At 42.4% G+C, this 17,219-nt stretch overlaps 1 protein-coding gene and 1 long non-coding RNA gene across 2 annotated transcripts in view; one reads left to right on the top strand and one right to left on the bottom strand.

The window, feature by feature from the left end:
* LOC141089178 (uncharacterized) overlaps positions 1 to 17,219 on the bottom strand; it is a 210,579-nt gene that overhangs the window by 37,430 nt on the left and 155,930 nt on the right. The window lies entirely within an intron of this gene.
* RIPK3 (receptor interacting serine/threonine kinase 3) overlaps positions 1 to 17,219 on the top strand; it is a 128,327-nt gene that overhangs the window by 30,903 nt on the left and 80,205 nt on the right. Inside the window, exon 6 of the mRNA XM_073575504.1 lies at positions 8,838 to 8,923. Coding sequence (XP_073431605.1) covers positions 8,838 to 8,923 — 86 coding nt within the window. The remainder of the gene's footprint in view (positions 1 to 8,837; positions 8,924 to 17,219) is intronic.

Here is a 17,219-nt window from a genome sequence, read left to right on the forward strand (position 1 = left end):
TGGGTATGCAGGCCATGCGAATGTATGCGGATGCCTCTGCCTGCGTCGTTTTGATGCTGCGCCGACTGCAACAAAATGCAACATGTTGCGTTCTATGCAGTTCGGCGCAGCGTCATAACGACGGGTGCGGAGGCATCCGCATACATTCGCATGGCCTGCATACCCAATGTTAAAGGTAGGTATGCAGGACGCATACCGACATAGGCGGAGCTGAGTGGAAGAGGTGTGTCAGTGGGCGGGGCTTAACTGAGGCTTACGCAGCCCTCCGCAGCTCGGCCCTACGCAAGTGTGAAACCAGCGATAGTCGCCTCATGCATCAGATGACGGTTGGTGATAGAGTTATTCTATGCAGCCCTGGAGTGTGCAGCTCTCTGGTGTCAGCACTGAATCAGCTACTTCTGAGGTTTGGGGTCCTGTTTCCGTGTCCTCTGCGGTGTGAAGCTTGGCAGCGGTGCCTGGAGCTGTTTTGTGTGTTTACCTTGTCTGTCTCGTACTTGTCACTACCCCCTGTGTTTGTACCATCTGCAGTGGTGAGGCTAGCGCCCTTGCCGGCCAGTGCACTAGCCAGAGCAGTGTGAGGTGACAGCTAGGGACGAGGTTCGTGACGGCGGCGGAAAAGGACCCGCATAGGGCGTTCGGGGAGTGCAGGGACAGGCTCAGGTGGTGTCTCATCCCTCATTCCCTATTGTTAGGGCCTTCTTCACCCCTTTACCATCCCATTGAGTGTGTTGTGCCATCTGCTGACTGACCCCCTGTGGAGTCATGACATTATCACCAACCATACTACTACTCCGGTGAACCTATTTCGCAAGCAGAGGCTTTAGCTCACCTGGTCCAGACCCTTATGGATGAGTTATCAGAGCTGCGGTCTCAGGAGATACAGCAGCTTCAGCAGGTGTCTGGGTCCATGGTCTCGGCTCATATCTTCGCTTTTCGGAACCCAAGATATCTCTCCCTGACAGACTCTCTGGAGGGAGAGATACATTTTTGTTTTTTATGGAGGCCTGTAAACTATATTCCAGGCTTCACCCTCGTTCTTCAGGGAGTGAGGAACTGCGTGTGGGGATTATAGTCTGATACTAGTCACTTCTCACAGCCCAGCCGTGAGTTGGAATGGTCAAGAAGTCCAAGGTCAGAACCTAGGAGGGTACGTCATAAACAGAAGGAAGGGACAAAAGCATAGTCAGGTAACTTTCTGAGATCAGAGTACCGGGAGGTTAACTGATCAGAACTGAAGGGGTTAAACAGGCGGATGGTCAAAATGAAGTCCAAAGTCAGGCAACAGATCAAGCAAACAGAACACAAGGCACAGGAGAGCACAGAGCACAAACCTCACAAGATGAATATACGTCTGGCGGTGGTCTGGGAGAAGCTGCTTAGTTAAGTAGGCATTGCAATTACCCGGGATAGTGAACACCTGAGACAGCAGACGCCTCCCAGTCACAGATTGGCTAGTCGAGCTGTCAATAAACACACTAACAGCTCAGCATGCCCCTGTACCAGATTGGATGGCCATGCTTTCCATCAAAGTATTGACAGCTTTAGCACGCCCCTGTAGCGGATTGGACGGCCGAGCTGTCAGTAAATGCATCCCAGACACCCTGAGGGGTGATACCGTGACAGTCTCCCTTCTCAGGGGTGATTCCAAAGCCTGGGCCTTCTCACTGCCAACTGATTCACCATCTTTGCGGTCGGTGGATGAGTTTTTCGCAGCACTAGCGCTGGTGTATGGGGATCCTGATGTTGTCTTCCTGGCTGAGTCTCGACTCTGTAAGATCAAGCAGGGGAGGCGGCCGGCTGAGGTGTACTGCTCGGAGTTTTGGAGATGGTCCACTGACACACAGTGGAAATACCCTAGTCTTAGGAGCCATTTCTGTCAGGGTCTGTCAGCTAGGCTTCAGGATACTCTGGTGCAGTATGCTACTCCCGGGTCGTTGGAAGCCACAATGGCCCTTGCTAGGTAGGAAAGAAACTTGGCCCTTGCTATACAGGTGGATAGATGCCTCAGGGAGAGACATACACAGAATCTGCCTCCTGTTGTTTTTTCTAGGGAGGAGGACACACTGGTGCAGAGGAATGAACCTATGCAGGTGAGAGGAGTCTCTTCTCAAACCGGGTAGCTTGCAGTTTGCCGTGGGATGAGGGCATGTTTCTACTGTGGTCTTACAGATCATTACATTAATGTCTGTCCATCTCGCGCCAAAGTTGGTACTTCATCTCCAAAGCCACGTTCCCCTGGTCCTGTGGAGGGAGGCGACCAGGGTGTGTACATTTCCCCCACCTTTACGTCTCAGTTTTCCATTTCTGCTGAAGTGGTGGTTGGTGTGGAGAATGTGACGTTACCGATCTTGTGGATAGTGGAGCTGCAGTCGATCTGGTGGATTCTCGCTTTGTTCAATAATAATAATCTTTATTTATATAGCGCCAACATATTCCACAGCGCTTTACTGTTTAACAGTTTCAAACACAAATCATAAGTAACAACGTTAACAATACAATAACTAAAGCAAAATAAAACAAGATGAGAAAAAAAGGGAAAATCTTTCAGCTCCTTTGATGAAACTCACTTAAAATTCATTTTATTTAAAATTCATTATAAAAACAAATGAATGCTCCGGGGATTTTTCATATCAGGCAAACAGAGCGACGCATTTCAATCACAGCAGTGATCTTTGTCAAAGCTCATGGTGCCACCATCTCCAACACAGTTATTTAAATCAATGGCCACCAATCATGACCAGTGATAAGATCACATGATGTGAGAAAAGGTCCTAAACCAATACATTTTTAAATGAAACCATAACAATTAAAACACAAAATCATGTATAAGATGGTAGACAACAAGCATATACATAATTTCAATCCCTGAAAAGAAAAAAAACACAAAAATACTATTAAAGCAGTCACAATCTAATAATGAAACATTACTTCATTGCGTTTGTTGAGTCCATTTTCAATAAAATGAATTTTAAATGATTTTCATCAAAGGAGCAGGAAGATTTTCCCTTTTTTTTCCTCATCAGGTCATCAAGTTTAGCCAGGACGGACTTCCGTGCACCTGTCATCTATTTAGGTGACCTGGCTTTTATTCTTTTTTTCATTCAAAATAAAACAACTATGCTTGTGAGAGCTTACAATCTACAATGGGGTGGGGGAGATACAAAGTACAGGTGTGTATTTACAGTGATGTATTTACAATGATGGTCCAGCCATCTTGAGGGAGTGGAGGCTAGATGGAGATAGTGAATGGGCTACAAACACACACTCTTACACATAGAATGACTTTGATTAGGGAACGTGAGAGGCCGCTCTGAACAAATGTGTTTTCAGGGAGCGCTTAAAACTATGCAAATTGTGGATGGTCCTAATTTCTTGGGGTAGAGCATTCCAGAGGATTGGCGCTGCACTGGAGAAGTCTTGGAGTCGGGAGTGGGAGGTATGGATTAGTTCAGAGGTTAGTTGAAAGTCGTTTGTACAGCGCAGCGATCGATTAGGCCGATAGACAGAAATGAGGGAGGAGATATAAGGTGGTGCTGCACTGTGGAGAGCTTTGTTGGTGAAAACGAGTACTTTGAAATGGATCCTATGATGAATGGGAAGCCAGTGTAACGACTGGCAAAGAGTGGATGCGTCTGAATACCGATTAGCTAGATGGACGACCCTGGCTGCTGCATTAAGGATAGGCTAGAGAGGGGAAAGTTGAGTGAGGGTAAGGCCAATTAATAGAGCATTGCAGTAGTCCAGATGGGAGAGGATCAAGGCGACAGTGAGAGTTTTTGTTGTTTCTATGGTGGGAAAAGGGCGGATTCTAGAGATGGTCTTTAGGTGTAAGTGGCACAAGCGGGCAAGAGATTGTACATGGGATGTGAAGGAGAGATTGGTGTCAAACGTAACACCCAGACAGTGCGCTTGCTGCCGGGGTGTTATTATGGTGCCACCCACGGAGAGGGAAATGTCAGATTTAGGGAGGTTAGACGACGGGAGCAGAACAAGGTCAGTTTTGGAGAGGTTGAGTTTCAAATAGAGAGCGGACATGATGTCGGAGACTGTGGACAGACAGTCACTGGCATTCTGTAGGACAGCGGTGGTAAAGTCAGGGGATGACGTGTATAGTTGTGTGTCATCAGCATAAAGATGGTACTGAAAGCCAAATCTGCTGATGGTCTGTCCAATTGGGGCCGTGCAGAGAGAGAAGAGAAGTGGGCCAAGGATTGAGCCCTGAGGTACCCAGACAGTGAGAGGAAGAGGAGTTGAAGTGGAACCAGGGAACAGAACACTGAAGGAGTGGTCAGAAAGATAGGAAGAGAACCAGGAGAGGGCAGTATCCTTAATGCCTAGTGACTGGAGCCTAGAGAGTAGGAGATGGTGGTCAAAAGGTGTCGAAAGCTGCAGAAAGGTCAAGAAGAATGAGCAGAGAGTGGTCACTGTTACATTTTGCTGTCAGAAGGTCACTGGTCACTTTGAGTGCAGTTTCTGTCTAATGTCGGGGGCGGAAGCCGGTTCAAACCTACGGTCTGATCAGTAGGATGCTGGCGAGACCCATTTACATCCAGACAATTGACTCTGTTCCTCTTAGCCAGCCTCTCAAAAAATGTCATGTGCCCGAAAATGGTACCAATAAAAACATCAACTCGTCTCACAAAAAACAAGCCCTCACATGACTCTGTTGGCAGAAATATGGAAAAATTATACTTCTCAAAATATGGAAATGCAAAAACTTGCTTTTGCAGAAAAAAAAAGTGTCTTTTAGTTTGTGACAGCAGCCAAATATAAAAAAAGCTATAAATCTGATATCACTGTAATCGCTCCGACCCGAAGAATAAAATCGTCTGATCACTTATACCAAGGAATGAGGAGCAAGGAATGGCATTAAAAATAAATAAAGCTTCCCTATGAGGCAGAGTCACTTTGCATTTCGTGTGGCCTATGATCCGGCGTTGTCCTTCTTTTCAAGTGTGCAAAAAAGCGCCGTTGCCACAGTTTTGTCCACCTCTGAAAAGAAGGACACCGCTGAACAGAGGCCAGATGGAGTTCAAGGTAACTCTGCTGCCTCATTCTAGTGAATGGATCCCTCCGGGGTTTCACCTGAATCATGTCATTCTGAGATTTAGGCCAGGGTCACACTTACGAGTGTGATGCGAGAAACTCGTGCGAGTCTCTCGCATCAATACCCGGCACTGTCGCTGGAACTTTGACCTGAGTGTGCGGCTGCATGTATTTCTATGCAGCCACACCCCGAGTGCTGGCGGCAGAGCCGGGTATTGATGAGAGAGACTCGAATGAGTTTCTCGCATTGTACTCACAAGTCTGACCCCGGCCTTAGATGGGAACCCCAATGTAAGTGCTCAGTGTAGATCGCCAGGTAAATGTGATCCAAAATGTTATGTAAAATGTTCCCAATAAAAGCTTCAACACAACCCAAAAAAAAGCCCCCACTCAGGTTGGTTATCTGTTAATGGAAATATAGGGGGATTCCACGTTACTGGCAGTATAAATGCTGTGGAAAAGCACTAGGGTTTCTTGGCCCCTAAAAGAAATCCAGCAAATTATGCACTCCCAAATTCAAATGCCCCCCTTATTTCTGAGCCCCACTGTGTGCCTAAACCACATTTAGAGTCCACATGTTTGGCATTTCTGTAGCGATGAGAGCACACTTAATTTATGGGTGCATCTCTCCAGAAGCACAAGTTGGGTATTACTTAGAGGACACTACAACGTACTGGGCACTACAATAGCAGATTTGCAATTTTCATTCAGAAACATCCACTGCTGCTTGTTTCTGGAAAGCAGCCATGAGTTAAAATCATCACTACACCTGTAGATAAATTCCCAAAGGGGTATAGTTTCCAAAACGGTGTAACTTGAAGGGGTATTTTGCTCTTTTAGCACTTTATGGATTCTGTATATGGAGTCCGCAAACTATTCTAGGAAAATCTACGCTCCAGGAGGCAAATAGCTCTCCGTCCCTCCAGAGTCTCGCCATGTGGATAAGCAGTACTGTACAGCCACATATTGGGTATTTCCACGTTCAGCAGAAATTGTGTGAAATTTTGGTGCCATTTTTAACCATTGCTCCTTGTGAAAATGTAAAATCTAGGGCTAAAACAATTTTTTTTTGTTGTAAAAATGTAATTATTTTTTCTTAACTGCCCAATGGTATGAAATTAGGTGACACACCCATGATGTCAGTATGATCACTACATCCCTAGATGAATTCATTGAGAAGTGTGGTTTGCAAAATGGGTTCACTTTTGTGAGGATTCTGCTTTCCTGGCACCACAGGGGCTATCCCAGTGGGTCATGGCACCCGCAAACCATAACCGTAAAATCTGCACTACAATATGGCGCTGCTTCCCTTCTGAGCTTTGCACTGTTCCTCAAATGCAGTCCCCGATTAAATGTAGGGTATTGACGTACTTATGAGAAATTGCACAACAAACTGAGTGGTCTATTTTTTCCTATTAGCCCTTATAAATATTAAAAATTTGGAGCTAAAACACCCTTTTAGCAGTAAAAATGTAATTATTCTTTCTTCAGCGCCCAATGGTATAAATTTCTGTGAGTCACATGTGGTGTCAACATGCTCAGTGCATACCTAGATTAATTCTTTAAGAGGTGTAGTTTGCAAAAATATGTCTTATAGGGGATTTCTGCGGTTCAGGCACCTCAGGGGCTCTGCCAATTTGTTATGTCACCCTCAACCACTCCAACAAAATCTGAACTTCTACCCTTCTCTTCTTCCCTTCTGAGCTTTACACTGTGCTTCAAAAGTAGCTTGGGCTATCGGCATACTCAGAAGAAAAGGCATAACAAATCATGTGGTGCATTTTCTCCTGTTACACTTGTGAAAATTCAAAATGTGGGGCAAAAGGAACATTATTGTGGGAAAAAATTGTTTTTTTTATTTTCACGGCTCTATGTTATAAAGTTCTGTAACAAACAAATGAAAACTATAGGAGAGAAAAAGCGCAAATAGGGTCTTATCCGGTATTTTATAGATCTGTTATACAGAAAATTGCTCACCTGGTGCCCATTTGATAAGGCACATAAAACGTCAGTTGCCGCAGATCCATGAGTCAAAGACTGACCATATCAGAAACCATGCAGGGAGATTTGTGGATATTATCCATGCTGCTGAACAGATGAAAATCTGGACAATTTGATGAAGGAGAAAGTGGTTTTATTCAACGCGTTTCAAAGTCTATAAACTTCTGTAAAGCACCCGGAGGTTTAAGGTGCTCACCACACATCTAGATACATTCCTTGAGGGGTCTAGTTTCCAAACTGGCATCACTTGTAGAGGGTTTCCACTGTTTAGGTACATCAAGGGCTCTCCAAACGCGACATGGCATTTGCTAATTATTCCAGCCACAATTTTACATTCAAAAAGTCAAGCGGTGCTCCTTCCCTTCCGAGCCCTGCCATGCGCCCAAACAGTAGTTTTCCGCCATCTGTTATCCTTGTAAAAAGGAAAAAAATTTGGGTCTATAGAAAAAGTTTTGTGAAGAAATGTTAAATGTTTATTTTTTTCTTTCCACATTTCTTTAGTTCCTGTGAAGCACCTGAAGGGTTAATAAACTTCTTGAATGTGGTTTTCAGCACCTTTTTGGTATTTTCTGTCATGTAGGCCCCTCAAAGTCACTTCAAATGTAATGTTGTCCCTAAAAAATGGTTTAGTCAAGTTTGTTGGAAAAGTGAGAAATCGCTGGTCAACTTTAAACCCTTCTAACGTCCTAACACAAAAAATTATGTTTAAAAAATTGTGCTGATGTAAAGTAGGCATGTGGGGAATGTTATTAACTATTTTGTGTGACATAACTCTCTGGTTTAAGGGCATAAAATTTAAAAGTTTGAAAATTGCTAAGTTTTCAAATTTTTTTGCTAAATTTCCTATTTTCTCCGAAATAAACGCAATTCATATCGAACAAATTGTACCAGAAGTAGAAATAGAAACACACAACCTCAAATTATGACCAAGGAAAGAGACGATATGTTGCCAAAAATAATTTTTTAAGTAAAACACCTTTATTAGGAACATATATAAAAAATAGTAATTCTCCAAGCAATGGAACACAAAAAAGGAGCATTCAAAAATCCAGGACTAGATAAATATCATGACTGTAGATGAAAAATGCACACATAAAAATAATGCATGACATATATGCAAAAAAAAAATTTTATATTATATATAACAGGAGGCAATAGTAATTTATGATGCATAAATGTAACGATTATGAAATTATTATTACAATAATCTTATGCAAAGTGCAGTGTATGATAAATCATAACCGATACCATAGAAATAAATATAAATGTATTGCCATACCTAATTGAAAAGGAACTTGAATGAAACGTTCCTATGCCGCATAGTTACACGTGATTGAATCATGTGTGCTTGATTTTTTGTGTTCCATTGCTTGGAGTATTACTATTTTTTATACATGTTCCTAATAAAGGTGTTTTACTTAAAAAATTATTTTTGGCAACATATTGTCTCTTTCCTTGGTCATAATCTGAGGTTGTGTGTTTCTATATCTATTTTTGATGTTTTTTGCTGTACTCCGTTCTATGAGATAGTGGTAATTAATCTTAACACTATCATGAAGTACAATATTTCACAATATTACATTCTCAGATTTAGTGTAATCCTTTGAAGCGTTCTAGACTTCTTACAACATAAAGTGACAGTGGTCAGAACTGTAATATTTGGCCTGGTCATGAAGGTGAAAACAGGCTTTTGAGTTGAAGGGTTAAGTAAGAAAAAAATAATTGCACCATAGGTGGACAACCCCTTTAAGAGGAACTTACAATTTTCTGCATTTTTCTACCATTAACAGAATGTTGTAACATATGGGAGAAAATTTTCAATGCCTACAGCAAATGTGATATTAAAGAAGCAGTAAGAAAAGTACAGGATGAGATCGTGAGTATACTTTACAGGATATATGTACATATACATTTATTTATTTAGCAGGCACCATTCCTTTTGGAGTGAGTTTGTGTGAAATGCTCATAAAGGTTTAAAGTGACCCTCTACCTCCATATTAAATTTAACTATATAGTTTTGTAATGTATCCTTACTATCCTTTTCATGTCCAAAATGGGTGCTGAAGAGACATGGGGACCACTTGCAAATGGACACAATACTGTCATCATATGTGGCAGCCTATCCTACACCAATAAGAAGGCGTAGTTCAGGCATTCCATAGTGTTTCCTTTGCTTCTACAGCAGCCATTTTAAGCATGTAGAAAACCTGACACTAATCTAAAGAATCAGAAGCAGCTGGGCAGTGGCCATTAGGTATTGAGGCTATGTATTAGAAGTGCTGTTCCATTTTATATGGGGGTGGAGGGTCACTATAAATTAGATTATGCACAAAACTGTGATGCTAGTCACTACACACGGCCATCCATGAGGGTGGGCAGTCAAGAGGTCTAGGGTCAGATTCCAAGAGATCTCATCATAAACCAAGGCAAAGGCATAGTCCAGTTACAGTCTGAGATCCGCATTCCAGGAAGGTGGAGGAGCAAGACAAAAAAGGTAAAGCAAACGGATGGTCAAAGGCAGGGTTGGGCAGCAAAGATCAAATACAGGAACATAGAATACAGAGCAAGTGCATACGACTTGAGCTAAGCTACAACTGGAACTAATTGGAGGCAGAGGGACAGCTAAAGAGCCAGGTAGTCACTCGAATTGTAGACACTCAGAGGATGCTCCGACACGCCCTTGCCCTGATTAGACGGCTGAACTGTCACTCAACACACTTACAGCTCTGTACACCCCAGCCTCTGATTGGATGGCTGAGGTCTCCATCATCATACTAACAGCTCAAAGCACCCCAGTCCTAGATAGGACGGCTAAACTGTCACTCACTGCTTCCAGACACACCGATAGGTGGAATTGTGACAGTATCCCCTCTTCTGGAATTGCCACCGAACCTCCAGATTTCCAGGAAACCTATGATATAAGACCCTTATTAGACTATTGGACTATCAGCTTTAACAGTGACCTCCCTACAAAAATGTCTCCATTCTTCAAAAGCTAATTTGACAGTGAGCAGCGAGCAATTCCCAACATCACAATTTCTCTCAGCGGGCGAAAGTTTTCTAGATAAAAATGCACATGGCTGCAAGATGGTCAGAGTTTTGGAACCCTGAGATAATACAGCCCCTACCAGGACCTCTGAAGCAACCACCTGCACAATGAACGGTTTCTGGAAATCGGGTTGGATTAAAACAGGAGATATAAATAAATATAAATAATCTTTATTTTTATATAGCGCTAACATATTCCACAGTGCTTTACAGTTTGCACACATTATCATCACTGTCCCCATTGGGGCTCACAATCTAAATTCCCTATCAGTATGTCTTTGAAATGTGAGAGGAAACCGGAGTACCCGGTGGAAACCCACACAAACATAGACTCCTTGCAGATGTTGTCCTTGGTGGGATTCGAACCCAGGACTCCAGCGCTGCAAGGCTAACCACTGAGCCACCATTCTGCCCTGACATGAAACATTCTTTGAATTTATTAAAGTAATAGCATCCAGCAACCAAACCTTAAAATCCATGCCCCTACATGTGAGATCAGTAAGAGGTTTAATGATCTGCGAAAAAACCCTAATACATTTTCTATAGTAATTGGAAAATTTTAGAAAACGATGCAATGCTTTAAGATAATGAGGATGAACCCAATCAATTATGGCCTACACCTTCCCATGATCCATCTTTAACCCTTCAGCTGATACAACGAACCCCAGAAAAAATATTTCTTGAACAGAAAAAGTACATTTCTCCAATTTTACCAAAGTTTTTGAAAAACAAAATGGAGATGTTCATAGTGCGAATTCAGATCAGGCAAAAAAATTAGAATATCAAGGTATACCACAATAAACCTTCCAATACAATCTTAACCTCTTCATGACCCAGCCTATTTTGACCTTAATGACCTGGCCATTTTTTGCAATTCTGACCAGTGTCCCTTTATGGGGTAATAACTCTGGAACGCTTCAACGCATCCTAGCGATTCTGAGAATGTTTTTTCGTGACATATTGGGCTTCATGTTAGTGGTAAATTTAGGTCAATAATTTTTGCGTTTATTTGTGAAAAAATCAGAAATTTGGCGAAAATTTTGAAAATTTCACAATTTTCAAATTTTGAATTTTTATTCTGTTAAACTAGAGAGTTGTGTGACACAAAATAGTTACTAAATAACATTTCCCACATGTCTATTTTACATCAGCACAATTTTGGAAGCAAAATATTTTTTTGTAGAAAGTTATAAGGGTTAAAAGTTGACCAGTGATTTCTCATTTTTACAACAAAATTTACAAAACCATTTTTTTAGGGACCACCTCAGATTTGAAGTCACTTTGAGGGGTCTATATGGCAGAAAATACCCAAAAGTGACACCATTCTAAAAACTGAACCCCTCAAACTACTCAAAACCACATTCAAGAAGATTATTAACCCTTCAGTTTTTTCACAGCAGCTAAAGCAATGTGGAAGGAAAAAATGGACATTTTAATTTTTCCAACACAAATTTTCTTTCAGCATCAATTTTTTCATTTTCACATGGGCAACAGGATAAAATGGATCCTGAAATTTGTTGGGCAATTTTCCCTGAGTACACCGATACCTCATATGTGGTCATAAACCACTGTTTGGGCGCACGGCAGGGCTCAGAAGAGAAGCGCTTGCCATGTCGCGTTTGGAGAGTCGCTGTGTGCCAAAACACTGGAGCTCCCCCACAAGTGACCCCATTTTGGAAACTAGACCCCCCAAGGAACTTATCTAGATGCATAGTGATCACTTTGAACCCCCAGGTGCTTCTCAAATTGATCCGTAAAAAAAAAGTACTTTTTTTCACAAAAATTATCTTTTAGCCTCAGTTTTTTCATTTTCACATGGGCAACAGGATAAAATGGATCCTAAAATTTGTTGGGCAATTTCTCCTGAGCACACCAATACCTCATATGTGGTCATAAACCACTGTTTGGGTGCACGGCAGGGCCTGGAAGGGAAGGAGCGCCATTTGACTTTTTGAATGGAAAATTAGCTCCAATCGTTATCGGACACCATGTCGCGTTTGGAGAGCCCGTGTGCCTAAACATTGGAGCTCCCCCACAAGTGACACCATTTTGGAAACTAGACCCCTTAAGGAACTTATCTAGATGTGTAGTGAGCACTTTGAACCCCCAAGTGCTTCACAAAAGTTTATAACATAGAGCAGTGAAAATAAAAAATCATTTTTTTTCCTCAAAAATGATTTTTTATTTTCACAAGGGTAACAGGAGAAATTAGACCACAAAAGTTGTTGTCCAGATTGTCCTGAGTACGCTGGTACCCCAAATGTGGGGGGGGCCACTGTTTGGGTGCACGGCAGGGCGCAGAAGGGAATGAGCGCCATTTGACTTTTTGAAATGAAAATTAGCTCCAATCGTTAGCGGACACCATGTCGTGTTTGGAGAGCCCCTGTGTGCCTAAACTTTGGAGCTCCCCCACAAATAACCCCATTTTGGAAACTAGACCCCCTAAGGAACTTATCTAGATGCATAGTGAGCACTTTGAACCCCCAGGTGATTCACAGAAGTTTATAATGCAGAGCAGTGAAAATAAAAAATCTTTTTTTTTCCTAAAAAAAAATTTTTTAGTCAGCAATTTTTTATTTTCACAAGGGTACCAGGATAAATTGGACCCCAAAAGTTGTTGTCCAGTTTGTCCAGAGTACGCTGGTACCCCATATGTGGGGGGGAACCACTGTTTGGGCACACGTTGGGGCTCAGCAGGGAAGTAGTGACATTTTGAAATGCTGACTTTGATGGAATGGTCTGCGGGCGTCATGTTACATTTGCTGAGCCCCTGTGTGCCTAAACAGTAGAAACACCCCACAAGTGACCCCATTTTGGAAACTAGACCCCCCAAGGAACTTATCTAGATGTGTGGTGAGCACCTTGAACCCCCAAGTGCTTCACAGAAGTTTATAACGCAGAGCCGTGAAAATAAAAAATCATTTTTTTTCCCTCAAAAAAAATGATTTTTAGCCCGCAATTTTTTTTTTCACAAGGGTAACAGGATAAATTGGACCCCAAAAGTTGTTGTCCAGTTTGTCCTGAGGACGCTGATACCCCATATGTATGGGGGAACCATTGTTTGGGCACACGTCAGGGCTCGGAATGGAAGTAGTGACGTTTTGAAATGCAGACTTTGATGGAATAGTCTGCGGTCGTCATTACGTTTGCAGAGCCCCTGATGTGCCTAAACAGTGGAAACCCCCCACAAGTGACCACATTTTGGAAACTAGACCTTCCAAGGAACTTATGTAGATGTATGGTGAGCACTTTCAACCCCCAAGTGCTTCACAGAAGTTTATAATGCAGAGACGTGAAAATGAAAAAAACATTTTTTTTCCACAAAAATAATTTTTTAGCCCCCAATTTTTTATTTTCCCAAGGGTAACAGGAGAAATTAGTCCCCAAAAGTTGTTGTGCAATTTTTCCTGAGTACGCTGATACCCCATATGTGGGGGTAAACTACTGTTTGGGCACACGTCGGGGCTTGGAAGGGAGGGAGCACCGTTTGACTTTTTGAACGCAAAATTGGCTGGAATCAATGGTTGCACCATATTGCGTTTGGAGACCCCCTGATGTGCCTAAACAGTGGAAACCCCTCAATTCTAACTCCAACCCCAACACACCCCTAAACACAACCCTAACCCCAACACATCCCTAACCCTAATCCCAACCCTAACCATAACCCTAAACCCAACACACCCCTAACCCCAACACTAACCATAACACTAACCACAAGCCTAACCCTAATTCTAACCCTAATTATAACCCTAACCCTAATTGTAACCCTAATTCCAACCCTAACCCTAATTCCAACCCTAATCCTCTTTCCAACCCTAACCCTCTTTCCAACCCTAACCCTAACCCTCTTTCCAACCCTAACCCTAACCCTAATGGAAAAATAAAAATATTTTCTTTATTTTTATTAGTTATGCCTACCTATGGGGGTGATAATCGGGGGGTTCATTTACTTTTTATTTCATTTTGATCACTGTGAGAGTGATCAAAATGAAATAATGGAATCTGCAGCCGGAAGATTCGGGCGGGCGCACTGCGCATGCGCCCGCCATTTTCCAAGATGGCGGCGCCCATGAACCGGACCCGCCGGACACCGGGAGCGACAGGGGGACATAGAAGGTGCCGGGGGCGGTGAGAGTGGGTGAGGGGGTTATCGGAAGCTGGCGGGGAGCAGAGGGAATGAGGGGGGGGAGATGATGACAGCGGCAGATCGCCGCTGTCATTCAGTGGCGGGGGGGCGATCGCCGGTGGGGGGGTCGAATCGGTGTCTCCAGCCATGTCTGATGCTACTGCAGCATCGGCCATGGCTGGATTGTAATATTTCATCAATTTTCATTGATGAAATATTACTATCGCTCTGATTGGCTGTTAAAAGTGAAACAGCCAATCAGAGCTATCATAGCCACATGGGGGCGAAGCCACGCCCCCTGTGGTGAATTACAAAGCCCCCTGTATCTGCGGGTCAGGTGACCTTTCAATGACCCCGGTCACCCAACCCGCAGGGGGGGCTTTGAATTCATGACACAGGGTATGCGTCATAGGTTGGATTGGCACCGACTTTCATGACGTATACACTGTGTCACAGGTCAGGAACCGGTTAAAATATATCATTCATAAAGTTTTGAAAAACTGCTGGTGCATTGGTTAATCCAAAAAGCATCACAAGATTTTTAAATAGACCCTCAGATGTTAAATGCTGTTTTCCATTCATCACCCTTCTGGCTGCGTATCTAATTATAAGCCCCTCTTAGATCAAGTTTAGAAAACCATTTGGCCCCCAAAGGATGATTATATAGGTCGGGGATGTGTGAAAGTGGGTAAGTATTCTTAACCGTAATTTGGTTTAATTCCCCATCTTTCTTTTTAAGGGCTTGTGAACACATTTCAGATTTGGTCCTTTTTGGTGCGTTTTTGCCATGCAGATTTGCTAGCAAAACCTGAAGCAATCCTAATGCCAGCAAAGTGAATGGGAAACCTGAAGTGTAATGCACACGTTGCTTATTTGTGACTTGCAGATTTGGTGCAGAAAATAATCGTTTTTGACCTGCATTTTTCACTATTGACCTCACTGAAATCAGTAAAAGACGCAGGTCTAAACCCACCATAAATGCACCAAAAACGTGCTTTTTTGCAGCTGTGTTTTTCTTGCCAAGAGCTACGGAAATTATGTAGAAATTTCTGCATCCATTTACTCAGTGTGCACATGGCCTAACAACCAAAAACCCAACAGTTATAGGCGAGTAGGACGGATAGATATGTCCCTTCCGTAATCTTTCTTTTGCATATTCTTTCATGGCGATACTTTCAGGACCCCATAAATTATGCAGGTAAAGTTTAGGTAATTTGGAATAAGGGAATAAGATTAATATCACAGTCATAAGGACGATGGGGAGGTAGAATATCTGCCTCTTTTTCCTAGAACACATCTTCGAGGTCTTTCAGGTACCCCAGTAGACCCTCCAGATTAGCAGAGAAAATTTATACAAAACTAATACATTTCTTATTACAGTTGGGGCTCCACTTAACAATATCCTTCTGACACCAATCAATTGTGACTACGCAGCCATGGCCCAATACTATCCCAGCAGGTAAATTGTCCAATAAATAGCAGAAGATAAACTCAGAGTGAAGTATTTCCACCTTGTGAATTCCAGAGTTACCAGATGGACAAGGTTCGGGAATAATGGTGTCATGTCAATGGCAACAATTTGAATGGGTCCTTCCAACCTAGTTGTCCCTAATTCTAATCTCAGAACCAGTCCTGAATAGATGAAGTTGGCTGCAGACCCACAATCAATGAAAGCTTACGCTGATAATGACTGGTTTTGCAAAAGTCGTTCTACATTCAGCAGTACTTTATCTGAGGAGTAAAAATGTACATGGAAGTCTGGGAGACCTCCTCAACAATTACCCTGACGTAAGCATTTCCCAACAGCTTGTTTGCTTGAGGATGCATCAAGCAGTCAGAATTTTTCTTTACATGTCTAAGAGATAAATGCTGCTACATCTTTGTGCATATTTTTTTCAGACATTTACTTTATTTTTCACTGTGCACAGGGGTTTTATAGTTGCATTTTATTTATTTTCCAAAGAAATATATGTTTTTAAAAGGGTTAAAAGTTGACCAGCGATTTCTCGTTTTTCAACAAAATTTACAAAACCATTTTTTTAGGGACCACCTCACATTTGAAGTTACTTTGAGTGGTCTATATGGCAGAAAATACCCAAAAGTGACACCATTCTAAAAACTTCACCCCTCAAGCTGATCAAAACCACATTCAAGAAGTTTATTAACCCTTCAGGTGTTTCACAGGAGCAGAAGCAATGTGGAAGGAAAAAATTAACATTTAACTTTTTAGTCACAAAAATGATCTTTTAGCAATAATTTTTTTATTTTCACAAGGGTAAAAGGAGAAAATGGACAGATAAAGTTGTTGTGCAATTTCTCCTGAGTCTGCCAATACCTGGGGGAAAACCACTGCTTGGGCACACGGCAGGACTCGGAAGGGAAGGAGCGCTGTTTGACTTTTTCAAACCAAAATTGGCTGTAATTGAGATCAGACGCCATGTGAACATAAAAAAATACGTAGAGCCGTGAACATAAAAAAAATCATATTTTTTCCACAAACATGATATTTTAGTTCTCAATTTATTTTCCCAAGGGTAACAGGAGAAATTGGACCCCAAAAGTTGTTGTCCAATTTGTCCTGAGTACGCTGATACCCCATATGTGAGGGGGACCCACTGTTTCGGCGCATGGCAAAGCTCGAAAGGGAAGGAGTGCCGTTTGACTTTTTCATACCAAAATTGGCTGGAATTGAGATCGGATGCCATGTTGCGTTTTGAGAGCCCCTGATGTGCCTAAACAGTGGAAACCCCCCACAAATGACCCCCATTTTGGAAACTAGACACCCCAGGGAACTTATCTAGATGTGAGGTGAGTACTTTGAATCCCCAAGTGTTTCACTAAAGTTTATAACGAACGGGTATGAAAATAAAAAATCATATTTTTCCACAAACATGATCTTTTAGTCCCCAATTTTTTATTTTCCCAAGGGTAACAGGAGAAATTGGACTGCAAAAGTTGTTGTCCAATTTGTCCTGTGTATGCTAATACCCCATATGTT

Source organism: Dendrobates tinctorius, unplaced genomic scaffold (assembly GCF_039654945.1).
Source record: "Dendrobates tinctorius isolate UK_male_01 unplaced genomic scaffold, ASM3965494v1 ptg000044l, whole genome shotgun sequence".
In the NCBI taxonomy this organism is placed as follows: domain Eukaryota; kingdom Metazoa; phylum Chordata; class Amphibia; order Anura; family Dendrobatidae; genus Dendrobates; species Dendrobates tinctorius.